The sequence below is a fragment of the Equus caballus genome, chromosome 11, assembly GCF_041296265.1.
Source record: "Equus caballus isolate H_3958 breed thoroughbred chromosome 11, TB-T2T, whole genome shotgun sequence".
NCBI classification, from domain to species: Eukaryota; Metazoa; Chordata; class Mammalia; order Perissodactyla; family Equidae; genus Equus; species Equus caballus.
Window position 1 is genome coordinate 36,617,139 of NC_091694.1, and position 17,633 is coordinate 36,634,771.

At 37.6% G+C, this 17,633-nt stretch overlaps 1 protein-coding gene across 18 annotated transcripts in view; it reads right to left on the reverse strand.

Annotated features, from left to right (window-relative positions):
* ACACA (acetyl-CoA carboxylase alpha) overlaps positions 1 to 17,633 on the reverse strand; it is a 271,880-nt gene that overhangs the window by 164,148 nt on the left and 90,099 nt on the right. For 16 of the 18 annotated variants that reach the window (XM_070227563.1, XM_023652967.2, XM_070227569.1 and 13 more), the window contains 6 exons: positions 13,025 to 13,157; positions 11,558 to 11,696; positions 4,109 to 4,218; positions 3,222 to 3,303; positions 2,203 to 2,301; positions 774 to 880 (listed from right to left, as the gene is read on the reverse strand). In XM_070227563.1, the coding sequence (XP_070083664.1) occupies positions 774 to 880; positions 2,203 to 2,301; positions 3,222 to 3,303; positions 4,109 to 4,218; positions 11,558 to 11,696; positions 13,025 to 13,157 (670 nt within the window). Of the gene's footprint in view, positions 1 to 773; positions 881 to 2,202; positions 2,302 to 3,221; positions 3,304 to 4,108; positions 4,219 to 11,557; positions 11,697 to 13,024; positions 13,158 to 15,605; positions 17,620 to 17,633 lie in introns of all 18 variants that reach the window. The other 2 variants (XM_070227572.1, XM_070227573.1) reach the window with 2 other exon arrangements.

Genomic DNA, 17,633 nt, shown 5'->3' on the forward strand with positions numbered 1-17,633 from the left:
ATGGACAACAATTAGAGTAACACTTTCAGCCTCTCTCAGCTCCCTCCTTCACTCCTCCCCAAGGGAAAAAAGAGTGAATTATGTGATTGGTCAGTTTGGAAGGAAGAACTAAGCATGCATAGCTCAGCCTCTTCCCCTCTGGGATCAGCCCACTGCACAGATCATATGCTCCTCCTCAGCTCTCGGCCATACAATAAGCTGAATGGTAAAAAGCTGTCTCTGTAGAGGGAAGTCTGTGGTTATCCAGCACCACTAGTAACCAGTGAGAGAGCCTGTTTAACTCTAACGTTCAGTTTACGAATCTGATTTGTTGCTACACACTAAAGCCATTTTCGTCAACATCTCTATTTGTAACAAAGCTGACATTTTGATCTCTATCTGCCTAGCTTCTTGGTTCTGAACTCAAGCAGGGGAAAAAAGTGTGCTGTTTGTTGTCACACACCCCTATCCCACCCCTAACCAGCCCACACATGCTAACAGGGTGGAGATGAGAATCAGTACCTCCTTAAAGCTACAATTTAACCACCCAAGGAATGTTCTGTCCAGGTGAGCAGCTTGTTCAAAACAAATTTAAATTATTTTTGTTAAATCTGGGTCACATCCTCACTCTGTAAACTATCTCCTGGTCTTAGGTCAAATTCTCGCTCTGTAAACTATACCTCCTGCTCTTACAACCCTAATGAGTATGTATCATGAACCAGGCTCCAAATCCCTATATTTGTGACTATAATTGGTCACTTGAAAGACATCATTCCCTAGAGTTAGTAACCTACCTTTAGCCCATCATCCACATCCTTCACATAACCTTTTTCATATAATTCCTGGGGAACATTCAAGATACGTTTTGTAAAATCATTTTCCTGCCAGTCCACACGAAGACCTGTAATAGATAACAGTGACTTAAAAGCAGCTATAAGAGCTTCTCTCTTGTCAATTTTCTGCTATACCTTCTTGAAATGCCCTCATCTTTATCCAAAATTGAGGGGACATGGGAGAAAGAAGGATGCCATAAAACCCTGATCAGTTCTTGGAGTTAAAGGTAGTGTTTAGCCACAGCAGAACCTGGCAATTTGGGTTCTTATGCTAGAAAAAGCCAGGAGAGCTAACAGGCAGCAACTTATAAAAATGCAAGGACATACAAGACCAAAAAAAAAAAAAAAGCACGTCAAACTTCTCACAGCAACTAGCAGGCAAAATACCTTCCATTTGTGTGTTCAGGGCTGCCCCAGGGCCAGAAGTCTGAGAAATAATTCAATCTTTATGAGCCCTTGGAAATGGAAATGGCAGTTTTATTGGCCTCGGCAGAGCCATGATTCCATGCTCCCTGAATGCCCCTGTACTCAGCCACAAGGGGAATGCTATCATCTCTCCATTCAAACAAGAACGAATTCAACCTTTTATTTTAAGCTGTTTGACCCAGCAGGACTGGAGAGAATATCACAATCCCCCTGGAGAGCCAGAGTAACAAGAGTTCAGATCTGTTCAGCCTCAAGACAACAGTCGTTCCCATTTGGAAGAGGTTTTAGTGAATGTCTGCTCCCCGTGCTTGAGTACTAAAGAAAGGCAAGTTCATATAGTTATCAGCTATGATTCACATGGCACTCTTTAAGGGATTTGTCAAGAATAAATTATTTTTAGAAAAATTTTATCCTCCTTCAGGCCTGGAAGAAAAGTTAACTACAGATCTCATTTTCTGCATCAAGGGCAAATGAGAGGTTGAATGGTACTAAACAGGCAAAGCTAATCATCTTGTGGGCTGACATCAAGAAAATACTGGCAGGCAAACATTGATGGGTGGGCTTTAGGTTTTTCTTAGTGATCCAGGTCACCTCCCAAGCAGGTTCACAGGACTAATTCTGCCTAGGAAGTCCATCTCTATGGAATATTCTAGCTGACCCAGAGTATATCCAAATCTACAGAACAATATGAGTTTTCTCAGAGTTTCTCCAAATTAAGTCTCAAGATCGCTTAAATCATAGTTTAGTATCTGTGTACCTGGTACAAAATTTATATTCCTAAGACATGATAAAATCACAGGTGTATTAATTAAGCCAGGAGATACAAGATACCATTAATCAACCTGGACTCTACTTCTTATCAAGTATCCAAATAAATTTTAAGCAAACCTAAGTTCTAAGTCACAGTCCCAAATATCCCACTGAGCTTTTCTGCTCAAGATACAAACAAGAAATACTTTCTTACCACTGCCACTCCAGGGAAGAGTTGGGATACCTGCAGTTTGAGCCACTATGGAAGATGCAATCTTATCCCCTAAAGCCCACATGGCCTGGCTTGGAGGACCTAAAAACAAAACAAGAAAAGAACTCTGTAATATTTTGGCTACATTTCTGTCACATTTTGTCTTTTATATAATTATTTTTGTATTTGTCTTGTCTCCCCTACATCACATATCATGGAGATACACAAACTTGATTATGGAGATTACTATATCATCTTTCTATCCTTTATAGAACCTAATGCAGCAAGCATTTAGCACACACTGAGAATTCAACATATATAAGTATACACTGAATTAAATTCTTGACAAATATAACTCTGATTTTATCATCCTTCATGATCCAACTTTATCAGATTAATAAAGTCCTTTTTTCTTTTTTTTTTTAGCAATATCCTAAAATAAGGACTATAAAGTTTTGGGATCCAAGTCTGAAATATTACACTCTCCTTGGTCTTGGAGGAACCCAAAAGAGAGAAACAGAGAGAAACACTTTGAGCCATATAACCTCAATTTCTCTCTCTGCTATAGGAGAGCAGAAAAGTCAGAAGAAATAGCTCTCATTCATAGTTATATAACCTATCTGCTTAAATGTGAAGGTGCTGATTTACATTTAAGGGCACACTGCCAAGGAATCCTAAATATTCAGCTATCTTCGCTACATAAAAATAGGTCCTTTCTCCACATGTTTTCTTAAGGTTAGTGGCAAAGTCTTAAAAGCCCACTATTTTGGAAATCAAAGCCTCCTCTATATCTCATGGAAAAGAACCCGGGGACAGAAAACACAATCAACATGTAGAGAGATAAGCAGGGTATAAGAAACGCGGACGGAAAAGAAAAAGAAAGAAATAAAGAGGGTTACTCTGAGAGTTGCTGACTGATAAAAGAAAAAAATAAGAGGCCAGTACACATTAAACAGAAGAAAAGCAGAATATAGAGTCGAATATAGGCAAAATTGACAAGACAGTACATCAGAAAGGCTTACCCATGAAGGCAATGCCATTTTTCAAAAGTAGTTCTGGGAGTTTGGGATTCTCAGAAGCATGACCCCAGCCAGCCCACACTGCCTATAAAGGAACACAATATGATTCATTCTTAAAATTCATACTAAAAAACCCACAATAAACTGTATTACTCTCTACCAAGATTGGCCCTTCTCCATGAGGTACAATAGCTCCACAGCGGCCTAATGCTTAATTCAGCTTCTATGCTTGATTCTTGGCAAACGTTTTACAGAATAACAATAAACAGTCCATTATGGCAAAACTCTGAAGAGGTCAAAACCAAGTAGAAACTGATATTAAGATCCAGGCAGTCTTGCTGCTCTTTCAGAAACTCAATTCATAGCCTTTCAACTAGACTCTAGAGAGCCTTTTCTAGAAATACTGGTTATCTTTCACAGATTCGATTACTTTGGCCACCCAAACCCAGCTTTATATCTAGTGATTATATGGTCATACAAGTCTCGAGTTTTTTTCTCTTTGGGCTTTAAGATACTTACCCTAAACTTCTTAACACAACGTGACAGAAAAGAAAGAACCTATTTCTATACCACCATATTCTGAGCCAAGAATATTCCATGGGAAGCAGGCAACTTTTACTTACATGGAATGGTTTGAAGGTGAAACGGATAGAGTAAAGAATCTCTGAAAGACCCTTCCAAACCTCATGTTTGTATGATGTTTACTCTATTCTGACTCATTCCATTCTTTCCATCTTTTCTTTCCCTGTCTGTTATCCCATATAAAGGCATTGATCAATTTTCAACAAAGATGCTTTATATAAAATTAAAAGTTCTTCTCTGGATATCCCCTTGTGTCTAACTGTAATTTGGCTGAATTTTGTTTTAAAGGACACACTGGCATCTCTTACTTGTACTGGGATCCTTTTAGCAATATCAAGAATTAACTCCACATTTGCATAGTTGTTGTTGTTTGGTCCTCCAGGCACTGGGACATAGTGATCTGCCATCTTAATGTATTCTGAAAACACAAGCAAATTAATAGATAAAACATGCTTTATTTTCAGAAATGTAACAGCAGAGGAAAACTACGTAAATGACAGGTATCTTCATAGGTAACCACAGAACAAACTGCATTAATGGGGTGATATCCAAGACCATTTAGTTGGAGGCTCTGACTTGGTTAAGTCACAGGCATTAATATACACTAATCTCATATTTAGGAAGTTCTTATACAAAAACAGCAGTTCTCCAACATTTCACTGTGACCTTTCTGAAGGGTCTTGATGATCCCTTTATCAAGGATGATGTGTCTGTTATTTAGAGACCCACGTACAATTATTCTATTCTAAGAAAAAGTTCTAGTCCTGATACTTTTACCTTTAACTTACGCCGTACTCTGGGAAAGTCTTTTTCCTGGTATAGAGCTGTAACAGAATGGGGAAAGAAGGTAGAATCCGGAGGGTTTGTAGACTGGCTAAACAGGAAAGGTTACTTCTAAGAGTCTACTAAATACTTGAAAAGGGTTTAGCTGGAATGCCTGAGATAATAGGTATTTAAAAGACACTTTAAAAAGACAACTTCTATGACCTATAGCTAGGATATACAACTAGTATGGGGCTTTGGGGAGGAAGAAAAAAAGGAAAATAGGCAACAGATGTTAGCTGAGGAGCAATCTTCCTCACTAAAAAAAAAAAAAGGCAACTTCCTTACATATTATTTACTCAGTATTCCCTTTCAGATTTGTCATCTGATGTCTCTCTTCCTATTCTGGTAATAATTGTAGCAGAGCAGCTACAATGTGAAGGGACCGTACTAAGCACTTTATACATATTGTCTCATTTAATACTCAACAATCCTATACATGACAGGTATTATTAATACCCAGTTTATAGGAAATTATGGCTTGGAGCAGCTAAATAACTTGCTCAATGTTCATCTCCACCATACTGATTAACATTTCTTATACCTTGTTTTTAATTTTTAAAGGTTTTTAAATTCTTCTAAAAATAATTCCACCCAAAGATACAAGGCCCTATAGTTTGCTCAAAACAGAAATAGGTTTATTGTTCTCTTTAATTATAAGAGGGAAAGCATGTTAATTATAAAAATATTTAGATAATATATCAGGATGTAATAACACTATTTTTGAAAAGTCAAAATCACCCATTGTCCCACCACTCAGAGATAATCAGTTCATGCTTTGATATACTACAAACCATAAATTGTTAACCAATTTAACAATATATTGTAGATATCTTCCCATATTATGACATAGAGATATATTTAATATTTAACATATATGCTCAATATTTTAATAGATGTCTAATGTTTCTATAGTCCATAGTTCATTTAACCACTAACTTATTGATGGACATATAGGTCATGAATAATTTGGAAAATATTAAAATAACATAATGATGAATATCCTTGTGCTGCTATCCAATTACATCCTCAGGATATGTTCCTAAAAGAAATAAAGTTATTGGGTCAAAGGGTATATACGCTTTCAAAGATTAAACCACTTTAGACCCTCACTAGCAACATGGGTACCAAATTGCCTATACTCTCACCCATATTAGGTGTTATCAATCTTTTAAATTTTACCAGTCTTATAAATTTTTAAAAATCCCAATTTAACTATTGTTTTGGTTTGCATTTCTTTGATTATCCTTGGTATGAATCTCTTTTTATATGTTTATTGTTCCTTTTTAATTCTTCTTTTATGGACTACTTTTTTGTGTTCTTTGTTCACTGTGTGTTGAAGGGTATCTTCTTCTAATATTACAGGTAGAAATTCTTTGCTGCTAATATGTTTTCCCAGATTATCATTTGTCTGTAACTTTTTCTGTTTCTTTTTTTATTTTCTAAATAGAAATTTTTATTTTTATGTAGTCAAATCATCTAACTTTTCTACTGTGGTTTAGTCTTTTCTGCAGTTCAGTGGCCCTAGATGTAGAAAAAAGTTACTTTAATTGCTGACCTACATCCTACACACACACACACACAGTACTGCTACCACCAACCAACAACAGTTTGGCGTTCTATACCAATCAATCTTCTATTATCATTATTGTAGACACTAAAGAAAAGAGAAGCCCTGGCAAGTAGAAAAAGAAAGATTATCCTAATTATTTGGCTTGTATTTCTCCATCATCTCCTAGTTCCCACAGTTCCCATAACTACCACCCGAGATGCTATTCTAGAGCATATTCACAAATAAATTAGAAAATGTCCCTCAAAAGAGAATACTCAATTCTTTACTATGGATTTCACTAATCATCCACCTCTCCAACTGTTCCAACAACTATCATGGAATAAAAACATGCAACTGATCAACTATTACCATCCTCATCATCCCTTAACCTGTCAATTTTGCCTATCCCTCTCCAGTCTCAGAGGATGAAGCCCTCTCCTCATGTTAATAACCAACTCTTCTATCTAAGCCTCCTTTTCCATCATCTTTCAAATTGTAAAAATAATTAGTATTTTAAACTGGATTACAGTGATGATTGCACAGCAGTACAAATTTACTAAAATTCATAGAACTGTACACTTTTAAAAGGGTGACTTTTATTGTATATAAATTATATTCAACAGTTACCAAAAATAATTAACATAATAGAAAGGTTAAAAAAAACGAAAAAGGAAAAATCATCCGTAATACTAATTCCTTAATTCAATGCCAGTGGTACTGTAATTCTTCTAGAGTTCTATTTTTTTTTTTTTTTGAGGAAGATTAGCCCTGAGCTAACTGCTGCCAATCCTCCTCTTTTTGCTGAGGAAGACTGGCCCTGAACTAACATCCATGCCCATCTTCCTCTACTTGTTTTTATATGTGGGACGCCTACCTCAGCATGGCTTGCCAAGCAGTGCCATGTCCGTACCCGTGATCCAAACCGGCAAACCCTGGGCTGCTGAAGCGGAATGTGCAAACTTAACCGCTGCGCCACTGGGTCAGCCCCTAGGGTTCTATTTTTTAAATAAAGAAACTGTGAAATTATATAAACTCTGTCAAAAAGTTGGAAAAAGCAGAAACAAAAACAGAAATAAAAACACTCCAGAATTCCACCCCCAGAAATAACCAGTACTGCTGTTTTGGTATATGTCATTACATCTTTTTTTTTCTATGACTATACACAATGTACTTTTTTTCTATTATTATATCATGCTATCAATCTCCTCATAACCAACTTTTTTCTTAGCATTTGTGATAGATAGACAGTAATGTGTCTGTCCCCATGCCCCAGTCTCCAGGTGTCCATACCTTATTTAACCCCTCCCCTTGGGTATAGGCAGGATCTATGACTTGCTTCTAGCCAAGAAAATATGGCAAGATGAAGAGACGTCATTTCCATGATAACACTGTCTAAGAGTGTAACTGATCTTACTTGCTGGCTTTGAGGTAGCAGACAGTCATTCTGGGATGCCTCATGTTACAAGGAGCCAAGGGTGACCTCTAACCAACAACCAGCTAAACAGGCCCTCATTCTCACAGCCCACAAAAAAACGAATGCTGCCAAGAACCATGTGAGCAAAAGTGGATGCATCCCTCGTCGATCCTCAGATGAGACTGCAGCCCCAGCTGACAAATGACTGCAGCCTTCTGAACCCTGAAGCAGAAGACTCAGCTAAGCCATGCCCTGACCTACAAAAGTATAAGATAATAAATGTCTGTTGCTAAGTTTGTGGTAATACTGTTATACAGTAAAAGATAAATAATATAACAAAATTTGTCAGAACACATTCTCATACAAATACATGCTATTCCACAAAACTTTTTTAATGGCTGCATGGTATTTCATGGAATTGGTATAGCACTAATCCACTAATGTTGGATGTTCAGTTACTCCCAGTTTCTTACTGTTTTAAATAACACTGCAATGAATATCCTTGTATGAATATATTTGCCCCATTACTGATTTTTATTTCTCACAATAAATAGCAGGAAATAGAATTTCTTGGTCTAAAGATATGTAAATTGTTGTCCACTTGTGCTGTTGATCCCATTCTTCCTTCTCGTCTAGGTCTCTCGTGTACCTCAACTCTTCTCCCTTCTTTGGCTCCTTCTTCTCCAACTATAAACATTGCCAAGTCTTTTTCATTCTAAAAAATAAAAGTCCTCCCTTGACCCTGAATTTCTCTTTAATTTACTGCCTTTTCTTCTTCCCTTCTCAGCCAAAATTCTTAAGACACTTGTCCACATTTGCTATCTGCATGTCACTTCCTATTCATTCTTTAACATTGTATATTAGTCTGCATACTCATATTGTTCCACTGAGACTATTTTTGCAAAGGTTACCATTGGTTTCCTAATTGCTGGACAGGTTGCTAGTCTATTTTATTGGATTTCTGACACATTTGACCCTTCCTTATTGATATTCTCTCTTCTCTTTGCTTCTCTTTTTTGTTTTTTCTATCTCTCTGATAATTTCTTCTCAGCATTGTTTATGAGTTATATTCCTGAGTCTATCCCTAAATTTTAGTCTTCCATAAAATTTCATCCTTAGCTCTCTTCTCTTCATTTTCTATCTGTTCTTTCAGGGAGTAGAGTTAACTATCACCTATTTGCTGATAATGCACACTCTTAATCTCCAGCTCTCATTATTTCTAAGTTCTGGAAGGATAAATTCAATTTTTTGCGAGATTTATAGGACCTGCTTGTACCACATGTACCTCAAACCTAATCTGTCTCTCTCCAAAAAAAACTTGCTCTTCTTGCTATATTATCAATTATTTTGCCCTAGTTGATGGTACTAGCATCTGCCTAGTCAATCAAATTAGATTAAATTAGATTAAAGCAATCGTTAACTCTTCCCTCAATCACTAAATCTTGCCAAGTCTACCTCCTAAAGCTCTCAAAACCACCCCTTTTTAGTCTGTTCTCAGCCTCATCATATCCTCTAGTATTGCCTTCCACAAATGGATCTTCCTAGATGCTACCTGAATCATCCATCTAATTGTTTTTTTAAAAAGTATCTATCTTTTTGAGACATACTGAAACATTTACAGATGAAATAATATGATATCTAAGATTTGCTTAAGAAATTGTGTGGGGAGGAGGTGAAACATAGATGAAACAGGATTGGCCATGAGTTGATAATTATTGATGCTGGATGATAGGTAGATGGGAAAGATTCATTATATTCTTCTATTTTTGAAACAACAACAACTAATCCATTTAAAATGCAAATCCTTTAATGTACCACACACACACACATACATTCCTAAAAGGATAAAGTTTATGCTCTTAAGGATGAAAAACAAGGTCCTCCTTGACAAATACTAGATCACATCTTGTACTTGAATAAGCCACCTATAGTTTCCAGAAAACCACTGTGTCACACCTTCATACATCTGCATATACTGTTCCTTTTGCCTCAAACACCCTTGTCTTCCCCCAATTGCTTCACTCTAACTCATTGTTAGCTAGGCATAATCTCTTTCAGAAAACTTTCTCTTAATCCTGCCCCCGCGGAGTTAAGAAGTCTCATCTCTGAGTTCTCACAGTACCCTGTGTGTATTTCTATTATAGCACACGCCTCATTGCTTTCTCAGAGCAAGATCACATCTTATTTAACTATAGGTCTCCATGTACAGTAAGTGAATGAATAAATGAATTAATAGGAATATCAAGTAGAAATAGATGGGAAAATCATGCAAGGTAGTTTCCATGTATTATAGACAATTTCATCTTTATAACTAACGAGTGAAATAGACATTATGATCTTCCTTATATGGATACAAAAACTGTGGCTCAGAGATGTTAAAGGGTCAAACTAAGTGATTTCATATAATGACATCTGCTTTCCAACAAATTGGTACCTTCTCCATTTCTAAATAAGATAACATAATAACGCTTACTCCTTAGGAATAGTCTTAACATCATTATCTCAATATGGAGAGAACATATACAGACCAAAACAGGTTTAAAAAGATAGTTCTTGGGGCCGTCTCTGTGGCCGAGTGGTTAAGTTCGAGCGCTCCACTGCAGCAGCCCAGGGTTCAGATCCTGGGCGCGGACATGGCACCGCTCGTCAGGCCACGTTGAGGCGGCTCCCACATCCCACAACTAGAAGGACATGCAACTAAGATATACAACTGTGTACAGGGGGTGTTTGGGGAGATAAAGCAGGAAGAAAAAAAAAAAGAAAAAGAAAAAAGATTGGCAACAGTTGTTAGCCCAGGTGCCAATCCATAAAAAAAAAAAAAAAGATAGCTCTTTATTTATTTATTTTAAGATTGGCCCTGAGCTAACATCTGTTGCCAATATTTTTTTTTCTCCTTCTTCTCCCCAAAGCCCCCCAGTACATAATCGTACATTCTAGTGGTAGGTCCTTCTAGTTCTGCTTTGTGGGACACTACCTCAGCACAGCTTGATGAGCGGTGCTAGGTCCACACCCAGGATCTGAAGCAGCAAAATCCTGGGCCACCAAAGTGCAGCGCAGGAACTTAACCACTTAACCGCTTGGCCATGGGGCTGGCTCCAAAAGATAGCTCTTTAAAGAGCTAATGTTATCTGTACTCTACCTTAGAGATTATACTTTAGTGATAAAAAGTATGGAGAGGAAAGACTAGCCACAACTCCTCAGCTATAACAATAGTCTTTATCTACAACTCTCAGATGGAGGACCATCTGAGTAGAGAGAATAGGCAGAAGAGCTTGCAGAGTGAAACCCACTTGGGTCCCAAGAGGTCTGTCCCTCAGGAGAAGGGGAAAAAAGAATCTTAACCCTAAGATTCTCTAAAATGTAATGTAGCCCATAAGAGAAATAGTATTTCCTTCCAAACCATTCCACTTACACATCCTAAAGTATGTGGCTTAGCCAATACATGACACCGAAAAAGCATATACCTGCAAACCCAAATCAATACTTCGGTTAAATTTCTCCCTATTTTTATTTAGGACACAGGAGTCTGTATTGAGGTTGAGGTTAAACATAGTACCATCACCTGTACATGCTTATTATTGACACTGTTTAAAAGAGAAATCCTTGGGTTTGGAAATCCCCATCATTCAACATTCTCCTACTTAAAGGCTGTGCTATTCAATGTTTTATGCTCCAGGGTGACACTTGACTTTTTTTTTTTTGAGGGATATTAGCCCTGAGCTGACATCTGCTACCAATCCTCCTCTTTTTGCTGAGGAAGACTGGCCCTGAGCTAACATCTGTGCCCATCTTCCTCTTGTTTTTTATATGTGGGACACCTACCACAGCATGGCTTGCCAAGCGGTGCCCTGTCTGCACCTGGGATGCGAACCAGCGAACCCCAGGCCGCCGGAGCGTAACGTGCGAACTTAACAGCTGCGCCACTGGGCTGACCCCAAGGGTGATGATTTCTTACTGCTAAAAACTCACCTGCGTTGGCTTTAAGGTCTTCAGGTGTGACCATGACAACAAATCGGATTGCACGTTCATTTCGAAACATCTCATAAGACCACCGACGGATAGATCGCATGCATTTCACTGCTGCAATGCCATTGTTGGCAATAAGAACCTGGGAGAGTGAGCAAATGGGAATTAGAGAGAAAGGTAGAAAAGGCAGGCAATGACGGAGGAAAAGAGATGACATGATTTTTGCAGATCTTTCTCTGAAAAGCCAGATTTTCAACTAGGAATTTGTATTGCTGGTCTAGGCAGTTAGGAATCAGATCCACGGGATCAAGGGATGTTTTAAAATGTTAGCTAAGCAAATACTTTAATACATGCCAGCTATAATTTACTCCTTTCTAATTTCATTTCTGGAAGGGAAAAATCACAATGACTTAAATCTTGTGAGTTTGTGAATTATTCTACCATACCTATTTCTAGAGAACAGAAGACGACAAACTTCAGAGGGATGATGTATTATCAAATAAGGAATGGGGCAAGACTAAACAGTGTAGTGTCATGCACTATTCTCTGTTGTAATAAAACAAGGCACAGAGGCTTGAACATGTTAGAAGAATGCTGGCATGAACCACCACCTCTCTCCGAAGTGCTAAACCCCAAATGCCTCAGAATTATAGAGACTGCCTTAGAAGCAATGGTCACAAAAGAAAAAGACTAGAAGAATCAATGATACTGAGACTTCTCTGAAAACAAATCTTTCATCTCCTTACCTGTCCTGCAGTCACGACCCCAAGCATAACATGGGCTCAGAGACACATAATCTATCTTTACTGAAAGACTAACAGAAGGACACCACTGAAGCAATACTTTTAGGAGTGGGACTATAGGTCCCCATCCTTTAATCTTTTAATCACTGTAAGCTATTTCAACCAAGTCATCCTCTCAGCTCTGACATGGTTTACATAAAAGTGACACAGAATTACTTAAAACATTTCAAAATACCTGTAATCTTTTTTAAGTATTTCATGTGGTATATTTCCTCTAAACATCTCAAATACCTGGGAGAAGCCAGTAAATCACAGTGTATCAAACTGTTTAAGCCTTCTGTTATGAAACTCTCTACTCCCTTAGCTCTAAATCCAATGCTATGACATATTATCTCCTCACCACTAGCCTAGAAGCAAATCCATTTCTCATACCCTCTCATATCAGTGCAGCCCAACCCTGTAAAACCAAAAGATCTTTTAAAAAGAACTTTATGAGCACTGCTTCATCCTCTTAATTAGCTATGATTAAATTATCAGTGGAAAATACATATTACAGAAAATAGCGAAATTATTTAATAGGACGCTAGGGGAGCAGAAAGGATAATTACGGAGGAAGAGGCAAAGTCTCTGAAGATCTAAATATCAGTTTTGAGCAAATCTAGACAACAAATCTAAGCATTGAATCTCATGTACTTTTGAAAAGATAATTTAGCAAGTTATAACTTACCTTCTCAATCACTTTATTCCCCCCAAAACGAGTAACGAATTCTGCTGGAGAAGCTACAGTGAAATCTCGCTGTGAGTCTATTTTCTTCCGGTCTCGACCTTGCTTTACGATGTGTAAGCCAGACATGCTGGACCTATAAAAATAGAGAAACCGTGAAAGTCTATAGATAGGATTTCTTCATACCATCTATCTCCCCTGGAGACCTGCTTTTCACTACCATACTTATAAAGCCCTTCCAACTGTACCCTTGTGAAGATTACGAGCTCACAAACCACATACTTTTATAGGAGAGAGAAAAGAAAAGGTCTTTGGTTGTGGAAATTAAAGAAAAAAATAAGTGTCCCTGAATAATAAAAAATAATATTAAGATTTACCAACAGACGTCTCACAAAGAGATAGGCAAAAGAATGAAATTAGATGGTATAAATAATAGACTCAGAGAAACTGTTAAAACTAAAAAAAAAACAAGGCTGTTTCTAGATCATGAGTCTGGCATACAGATGACTTTCACCTCTGTATCTCTAGCCTCTATCATTCTTATAAACTATAAACTCACATTTTTAACTGCCTACTAAAAGTTCTACTTGTGCATCCCAGAAGCGCTTCAAAATCAACAACTCCAAAACCAGATTCTTTACAAGGCAGCATAATACACCATATTTCATCAATTTTAAGATGCCCCTCTTTTTTTTTTTAACTTTTTAAAATATCTGAAATTGCTATGTATCTTACAACTCACAGGGTGCTCTATTTAATTGGCAGTATTTTTTTTTCTCAGTGGTACATACAATAATGGTGCCTCTAGCAATGAACAGTGTTTGAGATTAGATGCATACAGTAGTAGAAACAACATAGGCCTGGGTTAAAATTCCAGATCTGTCGACTTAATACCTCCTCCAATGGGCTTTAGCAAGGAATTTAACTTTATTCAGCTTCAGTTTTCTCTTTGTAAAATAAATCATAGTAGTCACTGTTCTAGTTATTTACCTATTGTGTCTCAGCTCCAAGCCCACCCTTTTACTCTGCGACATAAGACTGCAATACGTTTAGTTTTGCCAATGGGAAGGCAGAAGGGGTAAGAAAAGAAACTTCCTTCTTGTTTTCCAGCTTTTATAGCATTGCTCCACAGTAATAGAGAGTTAATTTCAGCCTCTAGCATCTTTCGACACTCCCAGGAAGAGCCTGACGCTTTCCCCTAGAGGTACCAGGAGGCACCACGCAAAAAACAAGGGGATCAAGTATGAAGACAGACTAGATGCCAAAATCTTCGTCTCTCACCTAGCTTTTCTCAGAGAGCTATTAGAGAATGTTGTCTTCCCAAAGATGGAGTAAACCAAGAAAAAGGAGGACAAGGAAAGCAAGAAACAGAGGATCCATCACAGAAGAGAAGGGAATTCCCTAAATGATTGTTCAAATCAGAGGAGAGACTGCTCTAGAAGGGATGCCTCCTTGAAAAAAATGGACCTATCACTTGTCGTATTTAACCACAGAAAAACAAAACTTTGTGTGTGTGTATTATATATAAATATATATATGTTTTGTTAATTTATGTATAGATACATATGTTTGTTTTATATATATAAAACCATAAAACAATGTTACATATAAAAATGGTTTACATATGCACATATAAAACAATTATTTTTTATTATACATATAAAATATCTCAGTTGCTTTTTACCTATGTAACTCTCAGCAGAAATTTTGCTTGGTTTTCTCCCAAAAAGGTGAAAAAAGTCAAGTGAAAAGGAAAAGGAAAGGATGATTGTTCTAAAGACTAATTTTACTAACTTGGTGTTTTCTGTTTTTGCCTATGTCCAGTTTAATTTTCCAGTAACATTTTTCAAATAAAAACTCTAGATTGCAAAAACAAGCAAACAAAAAAGATAATGGAGGAACCCTTCATGACTGCTATCAAGCAAATCATTCAGGTCTTTTATGTTAATCCTCTGCTGGAAAGGCAGAGACCTGCAAGAGGCTTGAAGGCGGCCAAGAAGGCCTGATTTATCTCCTCCTTAGCCTGAGTTCCAACAGTAGGAAGAAGAAAGATTCCAGGATAAGAAAGCTTGGCCCCCTCAATAACTCCAGTCTGGTTGCCCACTGTCACATGCCAGGACGATGGCAGCAGGCAACCTTTCCTGGCCCCAGAGACACATCCTAAAAAAGTTTTCTCAAAACTATCTTCCACAGGATGCTACATACTACACAGAATTGATATCTTCCTTCACAATAATTGAAGTAAATTTCACTCTTGAAAAACCAGCCAAATCCAGTGAGCAACTCTGGCACAGACTGAGTGAGATCCTTAACACAATTAATAGTACAGCAAGGTCTGCGCACGGGTGCTTGTTTTACAATATCACACATGGTCTCAGCTAACTTTGGCTCAAATTCTGAATGTAAAATAAAAGTTTAGAAATACAGGAGCAAATATGAGAGTGTTTATTCATTTCCTTAAAAAAAAAGCTTCTTATAGATACAGAAAAATCATCAAATCTCCCATAAATTCCAGTGCTTGGCTGTTAACGCTTTACTGATTTTTAATGGTATATATTGCCCAAATATGGCACCTAAAACTTACCTTTGAAGCATGTAATATTTCATCTCCTTATTTTCCTCTGCAGAACCCTCCATATCAAGATGGCAAAGGAATGGAAGCTTTTTCTTCAGATTTCAGCCTTGTAAACACAAGCCGCCGTTCGTCCTCCTATCTGTTGTAGGTGCTTAAAACCCAGGAGTACGAAAGATACTGTGCCTTCTGACTACTTGGCCCTGCTTCAGTCAGACTAGAGTATTCCTGATGGCTTCAAACTACAGTCTTTTTGTCTTTGTCCCCAATTTCCATATTTTCCCACCTTTCCTTCTTTTTTCTATTTTCCCCCTACACTTGGCTCACACACAGAATTAGCTGATTTCCCAAAGAGACTGACAGAAGGGGAGAAATATAAAAGCCTGTATATCTATATCTTAGCAGCTCTGTGTTAGCTGCAGCAGACACATTTCAACAATCACTTTCTTGGGACAGTCACCAGAGAAAAGCTCCACAGCTTCTCCTGATTGCCAGGGCATATAACAGGGAGGGCCTGGGGCAAAAAGAAGACAAAGTTTACAAGGACAACTAAACCAACAAAATAATGGGGTCACAAAATCCAGAGGAAGGACAGCATAGACTAAGTAGGCAATTTCTGAGATCCAATGAAAACAAATAATACTGACTATCAGGCTGCAAGAGGGAGAAAAGCAGGTCAGGCAGTAAACGGACCAAGTAGAAAACACAAAACTTGCCACTACTAAGGGACTTTGAATAAAATGGGAGCCACAATTCTAATTTTCAGGCCAAAGTAGTGATATACACATACAAAAACCTTTTTTAAAACAATAAAATCTAAGATTTCAGTCACTAAAACTTGAGAACAAAAATGGAGCTGGTACAAATAGGATACAGAGAAGATGTGGATAAAATCCTTGAAAGGAAAAGGGACCCAAACAAATATTTTAGACTCAGAGGTCTAACCGAGTGTGCACAGGGAAGAAAAATCCTGCCTAGAAAGGCTACTGGGACACATCTATCGCTGTGAAAGCAAATTTGCCACAGAGGGACAGATGGCTTAAATAAATGCTAGCTGAATGTTATACAGTATCATAGTTCTGCTTTAGCTTTTAATTAAGGAAATGCTCATGATATTGCTCCCTTGTAATTGGAGGAAAGACTCTAACAGCTAGATCTATAGAATCACAACTTCCTGAGATGAGTCCTCGGGAACGGTATAATTCCCCAGAGTCATAGCTAACCTGACTCATGCACCATACAAAAATTCTTTCCCACCAAAATGCTGAATAGAAATAGTCAATAATTTGATAAAACTATGCTGAGGACCTATTAACTTTCCAGAAAAAGCACCAAAACAGAAGTACACAAATGACCTGTAGCACAGATAGAAGATGAATGATCAAACAGAAGATAAATGATTAAAGCAAACAAACCTCGATCTTAGGATACTCAGGTGACCCAAGTTGAAAAGACTCAATCAGGCCACTCAACATGACCACCAGCCATAATAAAAAATCTAAGTCCTGGGTCATTTTCTGGTCTGTACCACTCTGTGTCATTCCTTCCATACTATGCCAATGTCTGACAAAGTTAGTCAAATATACTTTTTCCCTTAAAGAACCAAACTGACGCAGAGGAGCCCTCCTATCTTTATGTCTCTTCAGAACAACATGTCTCAAAAATAGAGCACTGAGGCCTTTGTTCAGAAGAATTACAGTGACCACAGATGTAGAAGCAACTCAATTTCACACACATTTAAGCGTCTCCAGACATAGACAGTTCCCAAAAGAGAATCACTCTCTGCCTTTGTTATATAAGTTCAACATTCAAACACCAAATAAAGCACTGAGTGTAGAATAAAGCAGGCTATTTTGCTTTCAATCGTATCAGAAAAATACACTAAAGAGGCACACTCAGTAATCGAGTTTGTGCTTCCTATCACCAACAGGATATTTCTAAAACAACCAAACACTAACACAGCACACCTAGATCCAAAAACAAAGCAAGAGTTTCTAATCTTTTATGGATGCTGCTCACAATCCTTCTGTAATATTAGAA